The sequence below is a fragment of the Gasterosteus aculeatus genome, chromosome 17 (assembly GCF_964276395.1).
Source record: "Gasterosteus aculeatus chromosome 17, fGasAcu3.hap1.1, whole genome shotgun sequence".
NCBI lineage: Eukaryota > Metazoa > Chordata > Actinopteri > Perciformes > Gasterosteidae > Gasterosteus > Gasterosteus aculeatus.
Window position 1 is genome coordinate 16,480,757 of NC_135705.1, and position 23,126 is coordinate 16,503,882.

A 23,126-nucleotide genomic window follows, 5' to 3' on the forward strand; every position below is an offset into this window, starting at 1 on the left:
CATTGTATTTCTCACCACCCAAATACATGTTTATTCTTTTACATATTTATAAGGTTTAAAATCTTCTTCTCCTGCATTTTAATCAGACTACTCCCACGTCTATAAAAAAAATCACTTTGCGGAGATAAGAGTAATTAATAAAATTCTCTGTACAATATTGTTTTATATATTCCTCAAACCATTCTGATTATGGCTTAACAAATGAACAGGGATGAATTTGTATAGTGCAAAATAAGCTTGACCATCCCCCAGCAGCTTTAAACTTTATACAATACCATGAAATGGTTTAAACAAGTGAAATTACACCAAAAGAAGATTTCATTCAATGTGGACACCAACATCACAACCTGTAGCTCTCCTTCATGCTGATTCTGTAAGAATGTATTGTATGTTATACATAATCCCAACATCCCCACTCAAATATAGGATGTAATAATGAATTAAAATAAAATACAGAAAGATAAGGGTTTCCTTTTGACACAGTAGTTTAACTAAATTCTCCACATATTCCTTTCCTGTGAATGCATGTGTGGCTGAGATGGTCAATTGATTCGTTTGCGAGAGTCCCAAAGGGGGAACCAGTAACAACTGGTTTACTTCTGGTTCTTTAGCAGTTCATCAATCTGGATTTTGTACATGTTCTTCACATCTTCAAGGTCCAGTCTCAGCTCCTCCGCCTCTTCAGCCTTTTCTCCATACATCTGCAGGATAGTGTTGTGCCTTTGCTCCAGATCCTGCAATCCACAGCCACACAAATCAGACTGACCTCTGCATGTACGACATTCAAGTACCTGTATCGGCTTATGCAGCCCTTATACCTTGAGTTGAACTTTCAACTTGGGGATGTCGTTCACCATCTCCTCCATGTCGTCGTTTTGATTGGTGAGTCGGACCAGCTCTTCTGCCATCACTGAACGACTCCTCTCGAGACCAGAGATCTCAAGCTGCAGAAACAGGAAGAGGGAACTCTGATCATAACCTGTTTTTCTATTAAATGCTGTTGATATGTTTTGTTTTACCACATTAAAATACTTTTTGTTTTGTAATGTAGATTTTGCCAGCCTTCTGTCATTTAAAGAACCGTTAAGTGGCTTTGCTACCTGCAGTTGTATGATCTCTCCCTCTCTGAGTTTGAGTTGAGACTGGAGGTTCTCGATGATGCTCGAGCCTCCTGCCAGCCTGGCGGCCTCGTACAGGTTGGTCCCGCTCATTGTCGTGGACATGGACATGCTCCCCAAAGAGTAATCCATGCAGTCGTCCTGTGGATGAATGACACAAAAGCACAGCGCTGCTAAAGCTGCACAAATCAAGAAACGTACAGACAGACTAATTGCCATTATTCCCAACGTGTACCTGGGAGAGAATTGAGGAGTGTAGAGCGGCATTGTCTGCCCCACTGATGGAGCTCGAGCGGGACAGGGAGTGTGTGGATGAGTCTGGAGGCTCTCCCACAGAGTGAGTCATGACCTTGCGCTCCTAACGGGAAAACATTTCACACAATTAAAACAATTTAACTGTCTAAATAGAAACATTGTGATGAAACAGAATAAAAATAGAAAATCTCGAAATCATTGTGAACCTTTTCCTTGAGTGCCTCATGTGCCAGGTAGCATTTCTTCTTCTCTTGCTCCACCTTCATCTTCTCCATCTCTAACTGATTGGTCAGCAGCAGCTGGAGGAAGAAGCAAAACGATGCACATGAGGGAGTTGTTTCATAGAGGAGAAAAATCAGAGTAAGAGGGAGCGTGAAGGTACCTTTTCCTTCTTGGCCTCTTCTAGCAGGCGGGTGTGCTCTCCTCGCAGATTTTCCAAATCAACGTGCTCTCTACATTGAGATAATGGGACAGACACAAAACCAGTGGAATAACCCAGTGACGTGCCAAACATAAAATATGAAATAAAAGTATGCAATATAATACAATCATCCACGATCCATTGCACAGTAAAATGTGCAATACTGTTTCCCAAGCAGCTACCAACTGTAAACAATGTATGTTTATTATTATCTTATTTTCAGACATAATTTACACCTTTCAGTCTGCGCTGGAAAAAATTACTTATCGTCACACATTCCAAATGGCATGCACAGCAGCGTTGAGGAAAACATAGCATAAGTAGAGAATGAGAGAAGTGATGATGACCCGCTGATGGCTGAAGGCACCTCATCACTATACATTGTAGGCTTAAGTTTTAAGTTGCAATTTGTTACCTGCTGCTCTCATCCTCGAGTCTCTCCCGCTTGTTCTTCTCAGCATCCAGCTGTGCCAGGAGTCGAGCCTTCTCCTGACGGAACAGGGAGTTCTGGGACTCAAGAGAGGCGAGCTGGGACTTGACGGACAGGAGGTCTTCTGTTGCAGATCTCTCTTTCTCCACGGCAACAGCCAGCTGTGCCTGGGCATTTGCTGTTGAGAAGAAAAGGGAGATCAAAAAAGGTTTTTGCTTTCTTTCCTCATTTCTGAATGTTGGTGAACTCATCTTACCTAGCCTATCGGAGATGTTCTTCTCCAGTTTTTCCCAGGATGCAGTCTGTCCGCCCAATGAGGCCTGTAAATTCTCAATCTGTCGCAGTAAGGGTCGTGTTGCTGAGGTAACACTCTGACTGAGCTCCTGGTTCCTTGTCTCAGCCTCCTGGAGCCTCTGTGGGAGATGAAGGGATAACGAATGACATGCTTTCATTTAAATGATCAAAATACTGGTTGTTTCTACCTCCAGTCAAAGGGCACCAGATTGGTAGGACATCTTTTAAGCAGCGTGCTAGGTTACCTGCTGCAGCTCACTGATCTCCTCCCTTAAATAATCTTCTTTTCTCGCTTGCTGTTGCTCAGCTCTCTGCAGAGCCACTCTCAGGTCTGCCACCTGTACAAAGTTAATAAAGGATGTACTGTTAAACTTTGCAGTGTTTCGAATGAATGGATGTCAGATACAGAGGCTATGTGTGATGTGTGAATTAATAAACACATTAGCATTATTTTTTGGCTTAAATAGTCCCTTCAACAAAATAACCAAGAACATGCATACATTCGCAACACAAACGCAATTTTGATGTCGAGACCAGTGCAGGGGAAAATAAACTGGGGAAAGTGAAGGAATCACATAGCAGCAACCACACGTGCTTGTGAGTGAGTAAAGAAAATAGGAAAATGTTACATAAATGCCTGGTTACAGGCCACAGAACTTCCAGGAGCACAGGAAATTATTTGCAGCAAATAGCTGACTATGGTTTATTACAGCTGCACCGTTACGTTTGCCAGGTGCAGCTTTAGCAACTCCTTACTCGCATGAACAGCAGAACTCTGTGTGGGCAGCCGCAGCCTGAGTTACCTGGTTGGCCAGAGCCTCTTGTTGGATACGGGCCTCCTCCTGGGCCTTCTCAAGAGCCAGGCTCAGCTTCTCCTTGGCCTGCGTTTCCCTGCCGAGGGCTGCCTCTTCGGCCTCGCTCGTTCTGCTGACGTGAGCCTTGTGAAGTTCAGCGAGTTCCCTGACAACAGAGATGTCAAAGCACAACTTTAGCATTACTTGAGTATATGTAGAAATACTCTGTGTCTCCTTAAAACGGGGGGGATTATGTATCAAATTGGTAACAATTCCCTTGTTGTTCACCCAAAGGGAATGTACACATCTTTCCAAAAGAAGTGTTGGAACCCAACATGTTAACCTCAATTTTCATTCCATTACCTGAAATCCAATAAACTCAACTACCTCACAATAAATGAGTTGCATTTCAAAGACTTCAGTCTGCGCGGTTACAATAATACATTTGTGAGATTACATTTACAGTGAGAGCTCTCGCTGGTGGTATTCAGTTGGAAGGGTGTGTCAGCGTTACTTGTAAGAGCTGTCCAGAGCAGCCTGAAGGCTCCTGTTGTTCTCCTGCATCTCCTCAGACTCCGTCTGCAGCCTGCTCTGCTCCTTCTCCTGCCGCTCCACCACCAGGTTCAGCTTCTTGATGTTCTCCCTGTGCTGTTTCTCCACCTCTTCTTTCCCATCCAGGACCTAAACACACAAAAAAAACCTCAGCCATGATCACACTGCATTGGGTTATTGAAGCTAATCATAACCATCACTATCTAATGTGATATGATGATGATGTAATACTATAAATAAATAGTTTTACATTACATTCATTCATTTGGCTGATTTGGTACTTAAATCTGACCTCCTGTAGCTGCCTGAGCTCCTCCTCCTGCTCCTTGATTTTCCTTTGTTGCTTGGAGATCCTGGTGTCGCTCTCCTTCTCCTTCACGCGCAGTTTCTTGATGATGTTGCTGTGCTGCAGCTGCTGCTTGGACAACTTTTCGCCTTAAAGTGACAACAATAGACACATATGCTGGGATGAAACCTGCTATAGCTCAGCATTATATCAGTGACAAGCTATTCTTTCCACACTCTTCTGCTTCAAGATTGATGTGAGCAGAATTTCTCCCCCGATATATCATTTGCAATACAATTTCCATTAATTCATAACCCCAGTCAGATAATTACCGACAAGTCTCTCAGGAGTAAGTCCTGTTCCACCGTATTAAAATGAATTGATGTAATAAAAGCAGCTTTAGTTTTATGTTGATCATTTACTTGACTGTACAGCTTATTACAGCGGAATTATAATCTGCTACATGAATGAGTCTTACCTTCTTCCAAAAGGCCTCTGATCTGCTCTTCCTTCTCTCTGATGATCTCCAATGTATCACTGGAGTGAAGTCTTGTGGAAAGCTCTTCTCGCAGACCTTTTATTTCCTGTAGCATAGAGACATGTTGTTTATGACATCGGAAAAATATGCTGGATTCTCAATTGACTTATATAGTAGAGGGAGAATGGAGCCTCAGATCAGGAATATGCGAATTACCTTCTTGGCTATGTCCCTTTCTTTGCATGCCAGCTGAGCCTTCCTCTCTGCATCTGCGATGCGCTGTGTGAACTCATTCTGTAGCGACGGAACCATCAAGCTCTCCTCTTTCAGGCTTATCACTTCACTAGAGGATAAACAGAGTCATTAGCGGTCATAAACGATGCAACCCTTGAATTATCCGGCAGGAGTGCATTATTTCGAGCCTGTGACAATCACTGGGACTTGATGTAAAAACATCACTTAAAACTTTGAGCGCGATCTCTTCAGCGTCGGTACGATAATTGCATAAATGCATGAAAAGGGTATGTAGATAAAGACCATTTAAAACATGATTGGAGCTTAATTTACAAGCTCATTGCGTTTGTTGCTGCGTTACCTCGTCAGCAAGAACATTAGCACCTGAGTAAAAGCAGCTTTCTTATCAACATCATTCACAGAGCCACTTGTGTACTCACTCTTTGAGATTGTCACACTTCTCCTCCAGTCTGGCTTTGTCTTTGCTGACTGCCAGCAGCTGAGACTCTCTCTTCTCAAGGCGGCCCGACAGCTCGTCAATCACCTACGACACGCCGGCAACGTTTCATTTAGTTTCAAAGCAAAAGTTGCACGGATGAGCCCGTTAATATGAAAGGATAGTGCGTTTGTATTCACATATACTGCGAAGGTTTAATGGTTGCCTTCTTTGTAAGTAAGTAATTCATAGACCAATGGAAATAATATTAATATATTTGTTCAGTTGTCTTCAACCAAATGGCAAAATATGCAATTGAAGCTATTAGAAGGGTCAAATGTAAAGTCTTGCTCCGGACGACAAGTCAGAAGGAGTTCTAAGATGATATGGAAATGTGACGTGACAGTTTAGCAAAACTATTTTTCAGAGATTTTGCATAGTGGAGTTGTTACCAAAAAGTATGTGTTATTTTTTCATATATAAATATTATATTTATTTTCTGGAGTGTGGCATGGATGTACAGCTCATACTATAGGTAGTCAATAAATAAAAAACTAAAATGTCCCCATGTTCTTTGTTTACATACAAACACATTTTTACAATTGATTGTCGGCTGACTAGGATCACGTTACCTTTTGAAGCTCCAAAATCTGAACTGTCGTAACACTTTTCATCTCCTCTGTGATTGGTTGAGTGATCCGTTCCTCAGCCCCGGGGGCGGACGGAATTAAATCCGCCTCAGATTCCCGTTCGGTCAACTCCTCAGGCGGCTCGCTGTTGACAGGTGTGGCACTCCGTCCACTCTCCTCCATCTCATCCAGCGACTGCTCCCTCATGCTTTCGGTAAAGCCCTCTTCCTCCCCTTCTTCCCCCTCCACCACTCCACCATCTCTCTGCTTCTGGCATACAGCGGACGACACCGAGGGAGGAGGAGGGTCCGCGGTGACCGACGCCAGTGTCCCGCTGCCGGGGATCTCATCATCCGAGTTGACCTCGCTGACACTCCGGCTGTCCAACGACTGCACGCTGAACGAATCTATGCGCTCGAACGCGTCCGAGGACGAGCCACAGCTCTCCGTGAGTTTGGAATAGTCCTCCAGACGGGGGAAGTCTCCACAGGTGGAGGCGGAGAGAAGCTGGAAGGAGCCCTGCATTAGGTGAAGGCCGGCCTTGCCCTCCCCGGTTTCTTGTCTGGAGCTGGCCGAGCTTTCGCTCAACACGGAGTCGTGGTCAAGCACTTCAATGTCACTGGTGGTCGATGTTCCTGAGGAGAAAGCGCTGACTGGTGGAGAGGGGGTGTCATTTTGACGGTCCTCCCCCTTTGAGTCTTTACGCTCTGCAAGTACTTCTTTAGACGGCGGGGAGGGCGAAGGATCAGGAGGGGGAGAGCTCTCGGGTTCAGAAGCGACAGCCGCAGGTCGTGCAGAATCGGGGGCATCTTGCTCGGTCTGCGACTCCTCTATTTTTGTGTTTGGAGCAACCGGAGCGGCAGCACTTGAGTTATCGAGGCTCTCGTCGCCGTCGGGGTCACAAGGGAGGTCGCTGGGAGACGACGGAGAGACGGGCTGCAGGAGGATGGCGTCTGCGTAACTTGCCGAGGACTCGGGCTCGACTTGTGTCGGGTTGTCGCGACTCTCGTCAGCCGGTGCTGACTTTTGAGTCTCCACTTCTTGTTGTGCCACACAGTCTTCGCTGTTTTCCCTTCCCTCTTCCTCCTCCTCCTCCTCCTCCGCCTCCTCCTCCTCATCCTCAGGTTGCCTTTGAGACTTAGCAGGGGGTGCAGACACCACTTGGGTGTTGGTGACACCATGTCCATCACCGAGAGGCAGAAAGGCACTGAAAAAGTTTTCGGATTCATCCACGACTGTGCGAGTCACAGGCGTGGTGATGGCGTCGGAGGAGGGAGGGGGAGTGACGGTCTTTTCCTCGGGGGGCGCTTCCCACTGCGACATGCCCCATCCTCCGCTTAATGACAGCTTCCCAGACATGGTGACATCTGCACACAAAAATACATTTTCACAACTGGTTGTTGCAGTCATCCGACGTTAACGTTAGCATATGGCAGCATTGGCTAATAGCACCTTGTGTACCACTACTCACCGTCAAAGGGCATTACCACGGTGTCGCCCCACCCGTCCTCTTCCTTGATGTCCAGGACTCGGTCGATGGACTTCTGAGCTGTCGTTAAAGCTTGCTTGGCGAAGCTGGACAGATGAGATGCGTTGAACCAACTCATTTTGGCAGTTGGGCTAACGTCGGCTAGCAATCGCCAAGTTGCGAAACGGATCTCACGGGGAACGTGGCGTTAGCACACAAAGTACAGTCACTTAATACCGTCAAGGCATTTGTCAGTATCTACGATAGCATGGTAAGAACAATTCTTCGCAAATCCCATATGTTGTGCTGTCCAGCAAAGCGTTGTTGACAGCTAGCTACCGCTTAGCCGCCTAGCAGCGCTGCGAGTTAGCCAACGCATCGCGTTAAAGGGACGACATTAATCCCAGATAGTTAGTTACAGCTCGCGGACCGCCCGCTCGGCGCTCGTTGTCACATCATTTCTCACGTAGAAATGCAGCTATCTCCAACACAGTGTCTAGAATAGCTAAGCGCAAAACAGTCAGGGCTTCTTTAGTCCGTTTTGCTCGTCTGTCATCGTTTGTTTTGGTCCCTCTCAACTTGTCGCTCCGTTAGCTTTAGCCTGCTCGCTACTTCCTTTCCACGTAGCAGGGTGACGTCACGGCCCCTTGGAGCCGGTCTACTGGTCAGACTAAAGGCTGAGCTGCTGCATACAAATGAGTGACAAAAGGGCATATTCAATTGCTAAAATACTTAAGATGTCAATAGGAGTGATTAAGGATGCGTGCATGAATGCGTTTCAACCTTCTTTCGTTAAACATATGCAGTTATTATTGATGGAATCAAACGGCATCAGAAGCTAAATTGACCTTATTTGAAGCCTGAATTGTACACGTTAATCTAGACTCATTGCACTTTTATTCCCACAAATTCATGCAAGTACAAAAACCAAATACAAAAAACCTTTAGGAAAAGCATTTTTATTATTATTATTATTATCTGTCCACTACCACTGCAGTGGTTATGCACCTAAAAAAACTTTTGGGATAAATAAATATTCAAAAACAGAACATGTACACAATAATTACCAAAGTAACCATTTTTGTCTCTTTGCTTGCATATAGCACACATTATGTTATAGTGCAGATAACACATTATTGCAGAAATCCTTAACATTTGCAGGTACTGTATCACCAAAAGAAAATACAAAGGTATGAATTATGATTTTGGCTTTTCAGTGCAAAACATTAGTCAATAATTACATTAAAACAATGAAATTATGTATACTCATTTACACTGTGACTTAAAACACTGTAAACTGTTCCAGTTTTTAGGCCATTTTAAATATGCTGCATTCATAGTTGGCTAAGAAAAAAGAATGACATCAACTGGCTGTGCGGGTGCTTGAGTTCATCCTACGAGGTAAAGCGGAGTCTGAATAACATGGTTTGGGGTGAGGTGGCATCAGCTACAGCCAACTCCTGTCCATCAGTCAGCCCCAGGTCTGAAAGAAAACAACAACATGTCCAGAACAGCAGTGAGACATCATATTCAAAGTCATTGCTAGGAAACACATTCAGTAAATAAAGCACCTCACCCTTTAGGGTTTTGGACAGATTTGGACGGGTCCTCTGTTCAATTGAAGCTACAGACTGAGACAAAATACCAACTCAATGTAAGCTCAAACCAAAAGTGAATGATTGCCTCATTATATAAAACTATAACAGAAACACACACAGACAGTGAAACCATTAGTCCTTTACCTGTAAATATAATGTTTTGTTCTTTCCTTCCACTGTTGCGGTTATAGCAGGTGATTTCATTTGTCTGAAATAAAAATACAATATATTTGGTTGTTGACCGCAATTGTTAAGAAACAACTAAAAATCTTCCAGCAGGCAGAAGTTAAGTAGGGTGGTACAGCGCCGTAATAAATCCTAATATGGCAACTAGACCTACAGGGAAGCGCTCTCTGTCAGGTGGTCCAACATCTCCTGGAGTTTGGAAGATGGAGAAAAGTGCAAGTTCAGAGGTACTTGGCTGCAGGCTGAACAGTTTTCCTGCATCAGAAGAGAACAATAATATGGGTTTTACAAGCAAGCAAATGTTTCACCGTGGCAAATATACAGATGAAATCCAAAGGGCAAACCTTCCGTTCTGCTTCGAAGGTGTAGGTGTACAGACCATCAACATCGTTAAAGACCATGTAGTTGTTGAGCGGTATATAGGCACTGCAGAAGACAAAGGAATACTAAGGGAAATAATGACAGGCACACATGGTGCCTACAGATCTTGACTTGGCTGCCAAGCACAACATGAAAACTTACCTTGAGGCTATTTTGAAAACCTCAGTTGCACAAGCAGCTGGGGAAAAGAAACAAGGGGGAAAAAACAGTGTATATATATTATAACTATAAATGATTGACTATAAAATGGCAGTGCATACGGTCCACAGCTCTCGGACACACTTGCACAATTCAAGCTACTTACCGGCTATGACAGCATTTGTAGACGCTACAGCGGGAATGATCCTCTTCACAACACCTGCAACATTGAAATAGAATACAGAAAATACTGTATACATTTTGTGTACTTCTAAAGATGGACAATCAATGATATAAAAGCATATGCATCTGCTGGGCAGCGCAAAAATCTAGCGTTGTTTTTAAATTCTTCTTGCACCATAACAAACGGTACTCAAGAGACACGGGTACAAGGAATTAAATTTACTGAATCATTTAGAGGAGTAGTCCCCAACCTTTTTTACATCACGGACCGTTTTCATGTCAGACAATATTTCGCGGACCGGTCGAGAAGGTCTGACGGGGGGGGGGGGGGGGGGGGGAAAAGTAGTCGCGCGCTCTGTGTTCGCTGGTCGGCGAAACTGCCGTGCACGGTAAAAGGACAAGAAAAACGCCTGGTGACCCGTGGGGAATATGTCAGAGGGACGAGCGCACATAATTGGGAGAAAATCCGGTCAATTTTCAAAATAAAACATTTTTCAGAAAAAAAATATATATAAGCTTTCTGTGGTGCGGCCCGGTACCAAACGGCCCACGGACCGGTGGTTGGGGACCACTGATTTAGACAACAATCTTTGCTGTCTTGCGTACTTGGACTCGTCTTTCAGCGGGAGTTCCAAGTACACCAGCAGTGCTCGGTTAGATGTGCTCACCCTGGGTTAGTCTGTATGTGACTCCCGTTATGTTGAAATCCGCTGCCCTCTCCAGGGATCTTTGGTACACCCACTGTATGTGCTCTGGGTCATCCCCATCCAGGACGACACCATCTAATCCACACACACACACACAAGAGAGAAGTTTTGAAATGTCTTTAAAGTCAGCAGTCTTAGTGCTCCTTCTAAGCATTTCAAACACTTTCAAACGTAAACGATAATCGCAGTGTGATTCGTACCTCCAAAGGGCATCTCTTTAGGCCAGAGCAGCATCCGGACATACTCGACGCAATGTTCTGGCAAACGAGGCATCGAGGCTATTGTACACATGGGGAAGTTAATCTACAAAAAAAAAAAAGCGGTTTACCTTTAGTAACAAACTGACCGGGAAAAAATTCTGTAACACATATTGTTTTAGTAAACAGTATTCCACGTTGAAGAAATCTCACCTGAGGAGGGTAAAGCTCTAGGGTGCAATCGATGCAGGCGGTCATGCCAGGGAGGATGACTCGGGCGTTGCCTTTAAAGCCTTCCGTCCCACCGTCAATTAAAGGAACGATGGAACGTGGGTCCAGGACACCATCCTCATACACCAGCAAAGACAGCTGCAGAGGAAGACACGGGGTCAATGCAGGCTGCAGACTTTCCCCTAGGTTTCCAGCTTTTGGGAGGAGGTAGGTAGATGCGAACTGAGGGACACAGACACATTTTCCGGCGTGCAATCTCTGACCACTAGTGTGAGTGTGCTCATGCGTGCGCGCATTTGCGTGTGTGTGTGCACAATATACAGAGCAGTGGGGAATAGTGCAGCTTTATCCTTTTTAAATGAAGGTGATTTCTGCATAGAACACTTTAGTGGAACAAAACTATTGGCCAAAGTCATGAGACAAAAGTACTGTGACATTGCGAGATTGCAATGATGGGAAAAAAACTTACCAGCATTCCATTCATCCACCTTCTGGCAACTATAGAGTCCAGTCCACAGACGATGATATGAAATTCTAGATGAAAGACAGAAACATTCATTTGAATCTACTTGATTAAAGCAAAGTCAAAGCAGCAATCTTATGATGCAAAAACTAAATGCATAGTTAGTAATATTGTATCATGTAAAATAATCACATCAGTTCTTATTTGAGATGTAATCAGCGGTAAGGAGTGCTGTGAAGCAGTAATTGGTAAAGGCAAAGAATTCTCCAAAATGACAAGCAATTTGCAAGTAAAAATTTTGGCATGCACTAATGCATTAAACTGAATTATAAAGTGACAAAAAAAGTCTCCAACCCCACATTTGGAAAACGGAAAGGTGTTAGTGTTCCTTACGTCTATAGAATGTTTCATCTATGTCTTGAATTTTCTTAAAATGTCTGCACAAAGTGTTAAGGAGAAGTTTAGTTTGAACAGAATGTCCGCTGGCTTTCACAACTCAACAACTAAGGAAATGTCCATTTGATATTCTTAAATGGTGATTTTCTGACATGGGTTGAGCTGCGTGCAACATGTTACACTATATAATCACGTGGATTGTGGTTTGTTTGTTATATCAAGCATCAAAAATCTTGCCATAGCTGTTCGATCGAAAGGATACGGGACTACACAGCATCCAGGTATGCGGTTGTTGACGAAATCCGCTGCGACGTCCGCCTTGGGTCGACCTACGTCGTCTGGTCTGTGCGACATCACACCCACGCAGAACGGAAAATTAGTATTGCTTCAGCCATAACATTAATCGAATAATACGGGTACATCATTTACATTTAACCTTCACATAATTGTTCTGACCTGAAGAGAAACTGTCGATTCAGGTTTGACACATCGACGGTGTCCATGTCAACAACATGAATGTTGCGAAATCCCGATAAAGCCTGAGCCACAAGATGAACGGAAACAAAGTGTTGGCCATTCATTAAAGCATAACTTGCACCTTCAAATATCTCTAAAATACCATAGTGACCCTACCAGGTTTTTCAGCAGCTCACATCCCAAACCACCAGCACCAATGACCAGGATTTTGCAGGTTTCCAGCATAAACTGCAATGACTGCGGTGACAAGCGACGAAGACATCATGTATTAAAGCAATGCAAGTCGGCACAGTTGACAAATACAAATCTTGCATGATTGTTACCTCGGTGCTGGGTTCAAAGTCAGGATGCGTGAAGGGTCCTGACCTTTCCAGAAACTTTTTGACATGGTTCCACCGACCCTCCCACTCACAGGTACGTCCACTGCCTCCATCGACCACCATCCTGCAGACAAAAACACAAGTACATTCAGGACGTGACATCTGTAGTATTTGATGGCTCACAGCATGAATAACGTTGCTTTGTTTGATATACTAATACACAAACCGCGTCTAGCTTCTTTGACTGGGCTCATGCTAAAAAAAGAACATCATCAGTCAAAATGTAAACACAATACTGTGATTATCTGTCACATAGTGAGGGCGACATTAACGGGTCATGGAGTAATTAGTTAACGTGCACTCGTGTTTTGAGGTCAGTCATTAGTAGTGTCTGCTCTAAAGTCGGGAACATTGTGTTATTGAACAGCTCCGTGAAAAACATATAAATCATATAGCATATGTCTGACATGTGGGCGTTTCTCACCCTCTGGCCTTTTGCGGGTAATCAAGCGCGTTAAACCCCTTGACTGGACAGTTCCTGGCAGCTAGGCTAAGTGAATAGCTAACATGTCAACAGAGTCAAAACCTCTAACTTTGCATAGAGGTGTAAGATACCATCGATGTTTTACTGTATAGACGCGTTAGCTACTCACGACACACTGATCTGTATTTTTCAAGCCTATCCCGGAGTCACTGTACTGTTTATAACGTAAGTTATATCAGATTAGCTTCTTCATACAGCTAACGTTAACCTTCCTCCTGCCTCGCAACCTCAAACCTGCCGCCAGTTCTACCAATTCATCACTAACTTCTCAGTCAGCTCCACTACTCTCCTTTTCTTCTCCCTAAAAAGAGAGAAGAACAGAAGGTTCATTCATGCTGTGCTTTCGTAGGTTAAAGAGATTTGAAAGCATCTTTCGGGCAGTTAATGACTGTTTCTCGCTGGTTTCTTCTGCAGCTACTTACGGCTCATCCGCGTCCGCCATGTTTGGCCACTTCAGTGCATTCAATGCCCACACGTCAACAGTAGTAAATGCAACTCCTCAGGTACAATCATATCAACATTGTCCCAAGAGCTGATATAGATTATTTAATCCCCACAGAGAAATTGCTACTTGTAGCTAGGCAGTGGAGAAAATAAAAGGCATGTACTTAAATGTGGCGTTAGCTGTGTAGTTCTAGCTGAATTGCGATACTTCCGATAGTTTTGAAGGCAGCATTGTTAACAGTCCACTGCAGAGACCGATCCAACAGGTGGCAGCATTTACCTTTTATTTTACTGCACTGCAAGGTATTACGCTGTACTTCTGTCACAAATATTAATTTCATGATTGTAGTTTCAATAAAAAATAGTAATGTTTGTAGGAATGTAAGACATCAGAGAAGTGAGTTTAATTATATCAAAGCCAGTTAAAAAATTGACTCGATTAGTAATTACTTGGTTATTGCTTTGCTCTATATGGTCCTATAACTTAAGTGATTATCTATAAAAACCTGTTTACGATCAAACTGTATCTCGATCATGCATTTAATATTTCATTTAATTAATGGGACTTCTTGTGTGTTGTTGACGATATCTGTTACTTGTAACAAACTTTATCACAGATTTATTGCTTTGGATTTATTTATTGTGAAAGCCTGCATGAGGCACAGCATCAATAAGACATGAAATTTCGATCCTATTATTAGGTTTAATGACCAGTGAGTGCATCCCCCTCACGTATCTGATTTACGGTGTCCACATTGGTCTAATGAATCTTGGTGTTTTCAATCTCTCATTATATAATGATTAATACACCTTGGACAGGCTTCTTTGCATTTTAAGAGACATCCATGTGGGCACATGAACTTAATTCCTCCATCTGTCTGCGACTCCTCTGATATCATGGGAAATAAATGAGATACCTTTTTGCAGAGGTCACCGAATGTCACCCGAATGTATGCACTGGTTGCATAGTGGTGCTCTGAAATTATTTGGGAATGCTATGGATCCTGTGTGGGGGTTTTCCTCTGTGTAGGAGCAGGCTGGTAGTATAAAGCTTTACTTTCCACAGTCTTTCTGGTTCGATGGATTATCAAGGTTTTTTTCAGGTTTTTAATGAGATGTTCCGATTGAGAGGCTCCGAAAACTGATAACTAAAAATAACTGCTGCGGCCATGTCCTTCATAGCTGACTGCCTGGCATCTCAGCCATCCTCTCTCTCACTTTCTATTTCTTCCGTCTGTCTTGTCCTCTTTCATTTTAACATATGCTCTTTTTTTAAACAAAAGGGAAATTAAATGAAATTTCATCAAGACACTAAAATATATCAGTTATATATCAAATGAAGAGGATCGCTCTGGGAGTATTACTCAAGGGCACTTCGGCAGGTCTGATTGTGCCCAGAAAATTTCAGTTTCAAACTATTTCTCCTTTATTGGTTTTGCCTGAAGCATTATTTCAAAGGTCTTTAAACCATCAAGTGTTGAATCGAAAGTAGGGCAGAATGAGGGTAGAAGTCACAATATCCCCCATTGCTGACACATTTTTACAGATTCCATTGAAATGCCATCTGTCATTCCGCCACCTCAAGCAGGCACTCTGAATGTCACCGCCGTGCCTTTGAGGTGACCCAGCTTTCTGCCATCCGTCATAGCCAACTACAGTTTGCTTGTCCACGCAGAGATTGACGAGTCCAGAGGTAAATAAACCATTACTTGAAATGCTTCATTGCAGTGTGACACCTCGCTCAGACGCAGAACCTCAAAGGAGCTGTTGTTGTTGCTCATCCAGCCTTCCATCCTCTGAGAAAACCTTTTTTCGTTTGGCATGCATCGACATGGTCATCAGAGTTTGTCAGATTAACAGCCTCATATATCTCTATATCCATTTGCCATCTGACGGCTCTCTGTCAGGACGTCCAAAGTGGTGTTGATTGTGCTAATGATAATGTGTCAGCAATGTGCGGCGTGTTAGGCGCAGAGCGGAGCTTCCCGGCCAGAAGACAAGGAGACGCTACCGGCCGATGTTGCGTTGTGCAGAAGTAAGTGATTGATGACTTTCTCTGTTGTAGTGCTTTGATTAGGGCTGCAGTGATTTATAGCCACTGCTCAAAATTCAATTAGACTCCATATACACTCAACTAAACAGTGTTGCATTGCTATATGACACCAATGTATGTGTGTTTGAGCACATCCTCGTCTCTTATCCTTATATGTTATTACATTATGTTTTGTCACGGTTTGCACCTAAAGGCTTCCCACATCTGTCTGAACCTGCAGGGGGAAGAAATTTCACTCTGTTCACTTTTTTTCTATTAACGCAGGACCTATAGCATGTGGGGTATTTATTAAATTATTTAAGATGTGATGGATGTGCCTACCTTTAAAGGAAATTGCCTGGACTGTATTTGTTTCCCTATTGCCAAGAAGAGCGATAAATAAGTCTCATGCAGAAATGCAACCATGTGCTTCATGGTTTGGGGCTGTGGGTTTTGGTTTGTCTCGATCCCTTTCGTTTGACTAAGAGACCACAAAGCTGAGTGGTTTAAATTCATTGTAAAATGTGTTTATTCCAAGTTTATTATAACCGCAAATGTCACATGCCGCTTAAGTGAAGAGGCCGGACCAGATCTTACGGAGGGTTGTTGCAACATCACTACAACACAAATCCATCTTCTTTGCAGGAGGGGTGTGGCAGAGCCCCACTGACGATTTGTGCCCGACACTTGCCAAAGGGGTGGAGAACTTGCCCTTCTTTTATTTTTTGCCTTCAATGGTTGAAGATGATTTAGACATTAATAATCAAGGCTGCATTCTTTCCCCTCGGCTCTTCTCCCTGCACAAAATCCATATCTTTTACTTTTAAATTGTCTATTCTAGAATCTGTTATTGTAAATTTGTAAATTAAACATTTACTTGCACTATGTTGTCTCATCTGTCTTGTTGTCTATTATCTTACTGTCTGATGTTATGCATCAACCGCCATGTCAAATTATTCTCATGTTCCTCGTAATATATATATATAACATATTTTGGCAATAAATGTTCCTGATTCCTGAAAAGAATGTGTCCATCACCTGGTTACTCCCCACACACAGAAGATGGTGTAACTCAGTGTGTTCATCTAATGCAGCCTCTGCATTGAATAGTGTGTATTAAAGGTTACAGTTTGACCCAAACACTGCGGTTATATTTCACATAAAAACATGTCCATTGCTTAGTGAATATTGTTTCACGGAGAAGGACATTTGAAAATATGAAAAAAGCACTTTGATGTATCTTCATTTTATATGTGCATTGATATTAGTTCCAACAACCTAAAATAAACCCTGGCAAATAAATAGGGTAAACTAAAGAAATAACGTTTGGTGAGACAGAGACAAGGCAGGAAAATACAGGTAAGTTTTGTCACGCTAAGCTAAGCTAACCACCTGCCGGAAGCACCTTTGTGTTTAGAGTGCAGATATGTCATGATCATATGTCTGATCAAATTCCTGGCAAGAAATAGCATGCATTTTTTACTTTCTTTACGTTTCAACCCAATTCTTGAAAGCTGCACCTTTTTTTGAATATCCACCAGTTTGTCGGTCCAGTCCCATTCTCTACAGCGGACTGATAGCAGTGTTGTTTTCTCATGCTTTTGTCTCTCAGACTTATGTCCACATACTGCTCGAGCCGCTCAAATGTCACAAGACCAATAATTGGACGACCCCACGTCTCCATTCTGCTGGCTTGTATCACTGTAGTGTTAATATCGACCTTGATATGCTCCGCCTATCAGATCGGCCGACTTTGGGAGAGGCTCTCTCTCTGTGTCGTTCAAGGACAGCAGAGGAATGACTCGCAGGGGAACCTGAAGACAGTGAACGGAAATTTCCCCGCGGCTATTTCAACAACGTTTATTCCTGCTTGCGCTTCCTATTTCCTGTCCTCCTCGGCATGCTTCCTGCTCGACCATTCCTACTGTTCCTCTATCACTATTGTCCCCTCCTTTCTAAAAAGAGACATTGTTTATTGTGAAGACAACATCCAGTTTGTCAGCAGCCACCCAAAACACACCTAGATATGAAGTGGCAGACAACATCCTCCTCAAGGTTACATTTTTGCATCAAGGCAGCGCGACAGAGATGGCAAATATCAAACAGCAAGCTCCCTTTTTTTCCTAAAATGTGTTTTAGCATTTAGCACAAGCACAAAGTAAAAGTACACTAGGCCAGCAGCACTCTGTCAGCCCAAATACCCCCATGCTCACATCAAGTACCACTCAAATGTCACCTCAGGGTAGAAATGAGTGGAGCCATAACCCAAGGGTCCATTTCTCATCCGTGCTCTTGACAGAGGCTGCGGCGCGGGGAATGAGATTTTCCTTTTCCATCAAAATCTCAAAACCTCCCATTGATCCTGTACGTTTTGAGGTGATACAGCAGAGCAATGACTCTTTAATCATTGGATTGATGGAGGAACTTTGATTCGGGGAATTTAGTTTTATTTGTGCTGGTTTCGCTTCATCGAGTGCACCGAATGCAAATCAAACCAACCAAACCTGAAGTCACTCGGGTTAAGGCACAACCAACCTTATAAACAGCCATGATTTCTGATAGAGACTGTCCATGCTGGTCCTACCCTCAGGTTTATCCCATAAAGAGCGTCTCAGCCCTGTGTTCTCCTCTTTGCTCTGCAGAGCATGGCGCGGGGTGGAGCTTTAGGAAGTGGGGCACATCCTTCCTCACCATTGAGAATGAGCAGAGAGGCTGCAGGCCTGGATGACTGGGCCTCTGAACCAACGAGAGGACGACAAATACTACTAACTTATCTCCTCTGTCAGTGGACTCACATGTTTACAAGGGATATTTGTATGAAACAGTCACAGGAGATAAAGAATCCTGAAATCTTTCCTCAATCCAGAAATAAACAGCAGTGCGCCTAGCAGCCCTTAGAGTCAAGCTGCTTGTCAGATTTGCATTGTAAACCTCAAAGAGAAGGCACGCTTCCCTGTCACAAAAAATCCATTGCGTTGCATTATAGTTTATTCAAATAGCTGCCTCGTAATGCTGTTGTCTCTCCTGCTGAACCATAACTCATTTTTATATGCAGCCATGAGGGTGTTTAAAGCACGACTGAATCACATAATGAAAAGAGTAACATTCTTTATTTACTTTTCACTATGATTCATACAAAGTGGTCAACCATACTGACAACAGCGGAGTACTTTAGCAGAACATTTCTCATGTTGACGTTGCACACATTAATCAAACATTAGATTTTTCATTGGGTTTTCCTCTTATCTTTATGGTTGCTGTACATCTGCAGCCTGCACTGTAGAGTCATAATTGTTTCTATGAATACACTTACAAATGTATCGCCCCATTAAACAGCCATAATGATCATATGATGTGACTGCTTGTTAACACTTCCGTGGTGGACTAACTTGAGCTAGTTTGAATTCCTCTTATCCCTCAAATGAAAAGACTGATGCCTTTTAAATGTTCTTTGCTTTATTACAACGTGGATATCATTTTTTTTGCAGTTTTGGTAATCATTCAGTAAAACTCACAAACATGCAGCAAAAGCTTCTGTAATCAATATTTATCTCAATGGAGCATTTTAGTCACTTAACTCACAGTTTAGGTTTTACTGTCACCGCTCTCATCGAACACACTTATGTTTTCAGTATTTGTTAGCCGTTGATAACTCATTGTCAACATTTTGGGTATCCCCATTTCATCGTGACGTGTTCCTGGATCCGAGCAACTACTTCAGTGAAGGTAAAGTAATTAGACACAATGGAAGTGATCACACTGCATATTGCACACATTTCTTTTCTCAACTCTGGCCAGCTGGCACCTCATCATCACCAAGCAAATGATTACTCTCTCTCTTTCTCTCTCTACCTGCACCCCCTCTATTCTCCATCGTACGTCACTGTCACCCAGCATCACCCCGAGTGATTGCCGGTCCTGACACTCACCTGCTTGTACTACTCACCCACCCAAATATCCATTGAAATGTAATGTTCCGTAATAAAGAGAGTAAATCCTGGTCGTGTTCTCGGCCCACGGCCGGGGTGTAGTGGGGGCAGGTATTACCATATTAAGCCCGGGGCGGGAAGGGATCAGAGCCCAGCACTCCCTCATTACACCTCATCTAACGGGGATTTACCGCTTTACCGAAACAGCTTGTACGCAGCTGTAGTTTTAGTCAGTGCTGTGTGTGCATCATGTGCCAGGTAGTCCATGTTTAGCACAAAAGTTCTTATTTTTGTGAATTTTTCTCATTTTTAATTCTTCTTTTTTGAAGTTGGTTGCGAAATTCCTGCACGAGGCACGTTGGAGAGGTTTTATCTGTCCAGCTAGCAGTATGAACAGCGTGGCCAACATCAAATAATTAATTTGAAACAGATTTCCCCTCTGGATAACAGCTGTCGAGGAACAGATTAATAATGAAAAAGGAAATGAGATTAAGCAGATCCATTAAGTTCATAAACCCCTGTAGAAGTAGTGAAGGGTTCTGTATGAAGGTATATTTGTGTCTTTATTATGCAAACACAGAGCAAATGTCTTGCAACAAAAATCAAGTCAGTAATTAAGAATGTATGAACTTTACAGCAAAACAAGAGCTTTTGCTTTTCTGAAAAAAGAAAATTTAGGCTTTGGTCTCATTTGGGCATGAAGGTCTCGCTGCTGTGCCGTCAATTCCTCTTCTTCTGGGCGGGACATCTACATGCATGTCATGCATGTCCTTCAGCTGCATGGCTTAATTTTTTGGATGAAGTTTGCAATTGACATACTTGATGCACATCTCATGTGTTGATTCTTAAACAAGTACTGTATCATACTCCAAATGTGCTAAAAGATCCCTCTTATTCTTTTATACTGTGTAAAGGTGAAGGAAGAATCTGACGACTTATTTCTACTTAATACATTAAAGTCCCAGCAAGCACATTGTAAACAGCCCACTGAAGTTTTTTTATCTATTTGTATTTTACACATTGTCTTCCTGCAGTTGTGGTTGTGTAAATATGAATTAATTGATGGACACAGCAGGGGACAAATGCCTGGCATCAAGCTACATTTTCAGCAGATCAATTTAATTCAGTGTAGGTATTAACCCTCTGAAGAATAATGAATTTGTATATGAGAAGGCTGTCAACAGCAAAAAACGTTATGTTCACATTTCTACTCTTCACTAATCGCTGACCATCGGCACAGATTTAGTCATCACATAGAAAACCCACAGGCAAATATGTGTACGGTGTTCAATCACAGCTGTCACGATGGAGATTTAGCATGTGGGCTGTTGTTGGAGGATCAATACATCTCCATCATTGCTATATAAGTATTCCTCTCTACTAATAATCACAACAAAACCCCCCCCTTTATGGTGTTGAGGGAAAAAACAAATCCAACACACATTGGAAGTCAGGGGCATGATTAATCAACAGAGTGCTATTATGTGTTCACGCATATCACAGGTGCCAATCTTGTGGTTTTGCTCGATCCATCCCAAAAGTTCCCCAGCAGTTGATTCCTTGCTCACATCTACGTCTTGGTGTTGAACTAAAGCCTCCGTATGAAAAGAAAAACAAAGGCCTACTGCTCTTGCCTCAAGACAATTGGTAACAAGCCAGTGTACCACTACCATTTTTATTATGTGATAATGCAAGGTATATACTGCATATGTAGCTATATATTTATGTGTGTGTGTCAGTTGGTGCAGGTCCTTGCTGAAATACGGGGATGCTTGAGCCACTGTGTGATAAGGCTTCTCGGTTATATTCTTCCCATGCTGATACTGCGGTGAGAAATCACACCACGCGTTGAAGGGAAAGCGATTAAAAACATAAATGGGGGTAAAACGGAGGAGATCATTGTTTATTGCGGATTTGGATTTTTCTTATTGCCTCAAACCGGTAACATTAACAGAAATAGAGATTTCCATTGCAGTTTATATGAAGCATATATATCATGGTCTCAGACAAAGGGCCAACCCTGCATGCTGGTCCAGCCTCAGGTGGATCTGCACAGGATTTCCTTTGTCTCTTGATTCAAAGCCTGCCTCCACATGATACCGCTTTACTCCTGCCCCACAAAGAGGCAACACCGGCTCGCAGAATTCTCTCCTCCGTGTGTTAGAGCAGAAAAGGTGAGAGACTGTAGCAATTAGAAGAATAGAAGAAGAGCAAAAGAGAAAGTTGCTAATGGGGTAGAACATAAATCAAGCGTGTGTATTTTCTGAAAAGGAGGGTTGGAAAGTGGTAGTGGAAAGGAGGAGGGGGGGGGGGGGGGGCACCATCTGTGCTTGTGCACAAGTGGTACTGAGCACTGGCATTTAAGCACATGCTCGAGTGATCACACGTACTGTATATTAGATCACTACGTGTGTTTGCTGAGGTGGGATGTTGCTGTGAAAAGCTGGTGGCTCACAGGAGGTGTCGGGGCGTGACATTTGTCCGGGTGACTGCTGCTCCCTTCAGCAGTGCGGGACTAGTAGGAAAAAGTCTGGCATGTAAAGTACCGTTATAATATGCGTTTACTTACTTACTTAATAATACAGCTCATTCTGTAATCACTGCATGTATTCAGTTAATATTAATATATATTAAGTCATCATTTTACACTGGCGAATCTCTGTCCTCCTGTACTAACACACAGAACTAAGACAGAGGACATTTAGTCAAAGCCTTTAACAAGCAAAGCGACTGTTCTTTGAATACATTCGCTCGTGATTAGACTCTGTGCCACGTTGCATGATTGACGCTCTATTAGTCATCACAAAGGGAACCACTTGGGCGTGTTTAATCTGAAATTGAACCAGGCCATTTGGGCGGTAGAATTATCTTCTGCAACATGTTACATTTTGATTCCAGCTAATTACATTAGCTGAACGAGTGTGAACTAAATGTTGGCCAAAACTCAATGTTATATTGTAGCCTGCCAAATGCCACACACCTTCAACTCCTCGCGTCACAGTGATTTAATACATTTGGAGGCATCAACAACATTCACCAATCACTTGTCTGTCAGAAGCGAAAGTCAATGACATCACAGCTATTTATGCGTTTGATTAATTCTTAGGTATTGCCTTTTCGTTGCGCATCTGCCTGCTACCAAGAGGTGGAGCTTTTGGCAGTCATTACCATAATCATGTTAGTGTTTGGCTCTGTCCTTGTAGTGACTTTGTCCCATTACAACTCCACACATTAATGGATGCACATCGGAGATGAGATTGTGACCGCCTTGTCTTCTGCAGGTGAGGACAGCTGAACAAAACAAAAATCTGTTGCACAAATGTGCTTTGATTGTATCAGATTTGATGCTTCAATCTTGAAAACAGGCTAATGGAATTACCTGTTTATGTGCAGCCCTTTTAGCCTGAAGTTACCGTAGCGTACAGCCGACTGCTGCAAATGTGGCTGTCTCATAATTGACGCTATAAGAGTCTCTGCAGGAAGCTCAGGGGCTCTGCTGTTATCT

At 43.0% G+C, this 23,126-nt stretch overlaps 2 protein-coding genes and 1 long non-coding RNA gene across 6 annotated transcripts; 1 reads left to right on the plus strand and 2 right to left on the minus strand.

Moving 5' to 3' along the window:
- Positions 1-2: 2 nt before the first annotated feature.
- Positions 3-8,044, minus strand: tmf1 (TATA element modulatory factor 1). The gene is made up of 17 exons (XM_040203657.2): positions 7,399-8,044; positions 5,931-7,294; positions 5,303-5,406; positions 4,845-4,971; positions 4,629-4,734; positions 4,157-4,299; positions 3,827-3,993; positions 3,322-3,478; positions 2,764-2,856; positions 2,481-2,637; positions 2,210-2,402; positions 1,756-1,825; positions 1,580-1,672; positions 1,354-1,476; positions 1,101-1,259; positions 819-944; positions 3-734 (listed from the first exon to the last, which is right to left on the minus strand). Exons 1-17 carry the CDS (start codon positions 7,532-7,534, stop codon positions 594-596), a joined length of 3,459 nt encoding a protein of 1,152 aa, XP_040059591.2. The 5' UTR covers positions 7,535-8,044; the 3' UTR covers positions 3-593.
- A 294-nt stretch (positions 8,045-8,338) lies between these two features.
- On the minus strand, positions 8,339-13,897 carry uba3 (ubiquitin-like modifier activating enzyme 3). Of its 4 annotated transcripts, none has more exons than XM_040203660.2 (18): positions 13,639-13,752; positions 13,482-13,517; positions 12,676-12,796; positions 12,509-12,589; positions 12,332-12,414; positions 12,138-12,218; positions 11,873-11,916; positions 11,486-11,550; positions 10,999-11,154; positions 10,789-10,891; positions 10,550-10,663; positions 9,865-9,918; positions 9,702-9,738; positions 9,524-9,605; positions 9,334-9,434; positions 9,138-9,201; positions 8,972-9,026; positions 8,339-8,878 (listed from the first exon to the last, which is right to left on the minus strand). In XM_040203660.2, the coding sequence occupies exons 1-18, from the start codon at positions 13,656-13,658 to the stop codon at positions 8,790-8,792; spliced, it is 1,386 nt and encodes a 461-aa protein (XP_040059594.1). In that variant the 5' UTR covers positions 13,659-13,752; the 3' UTR covers positions 8,339-8,789. The 4 variants fall into 4 exon arrangements, with proteins under 4 accessions (XP_040059594.1, XP_077948476.1, XP_040059595.1 ...); XM_078092350.1 differs by having other exon boundaries at positions 13,157-13,517; positions 13,639-13,720; XM_040203661.2 differs by lacking the exon at positions 13,482-13,517 and having other exon boundaries at positions 13,639-13,897.
- A 1,512-nt stretch (positions 13,898-15,409) lies between these two features.
- Positions 15,410-16,577, plus strand: LOC120835095 (uncharacterized). Its single transcript, XR_005714538.2, has 2 exons — positions 15,410-15,695; positions 16,338-16,577. It is a non-coding gene; the product is annotated as an uncharacterized LOC120835095 (long non-coding RNA).
- Positions 16,578-23,126: the final 6,549 nt, after the last annotated feature.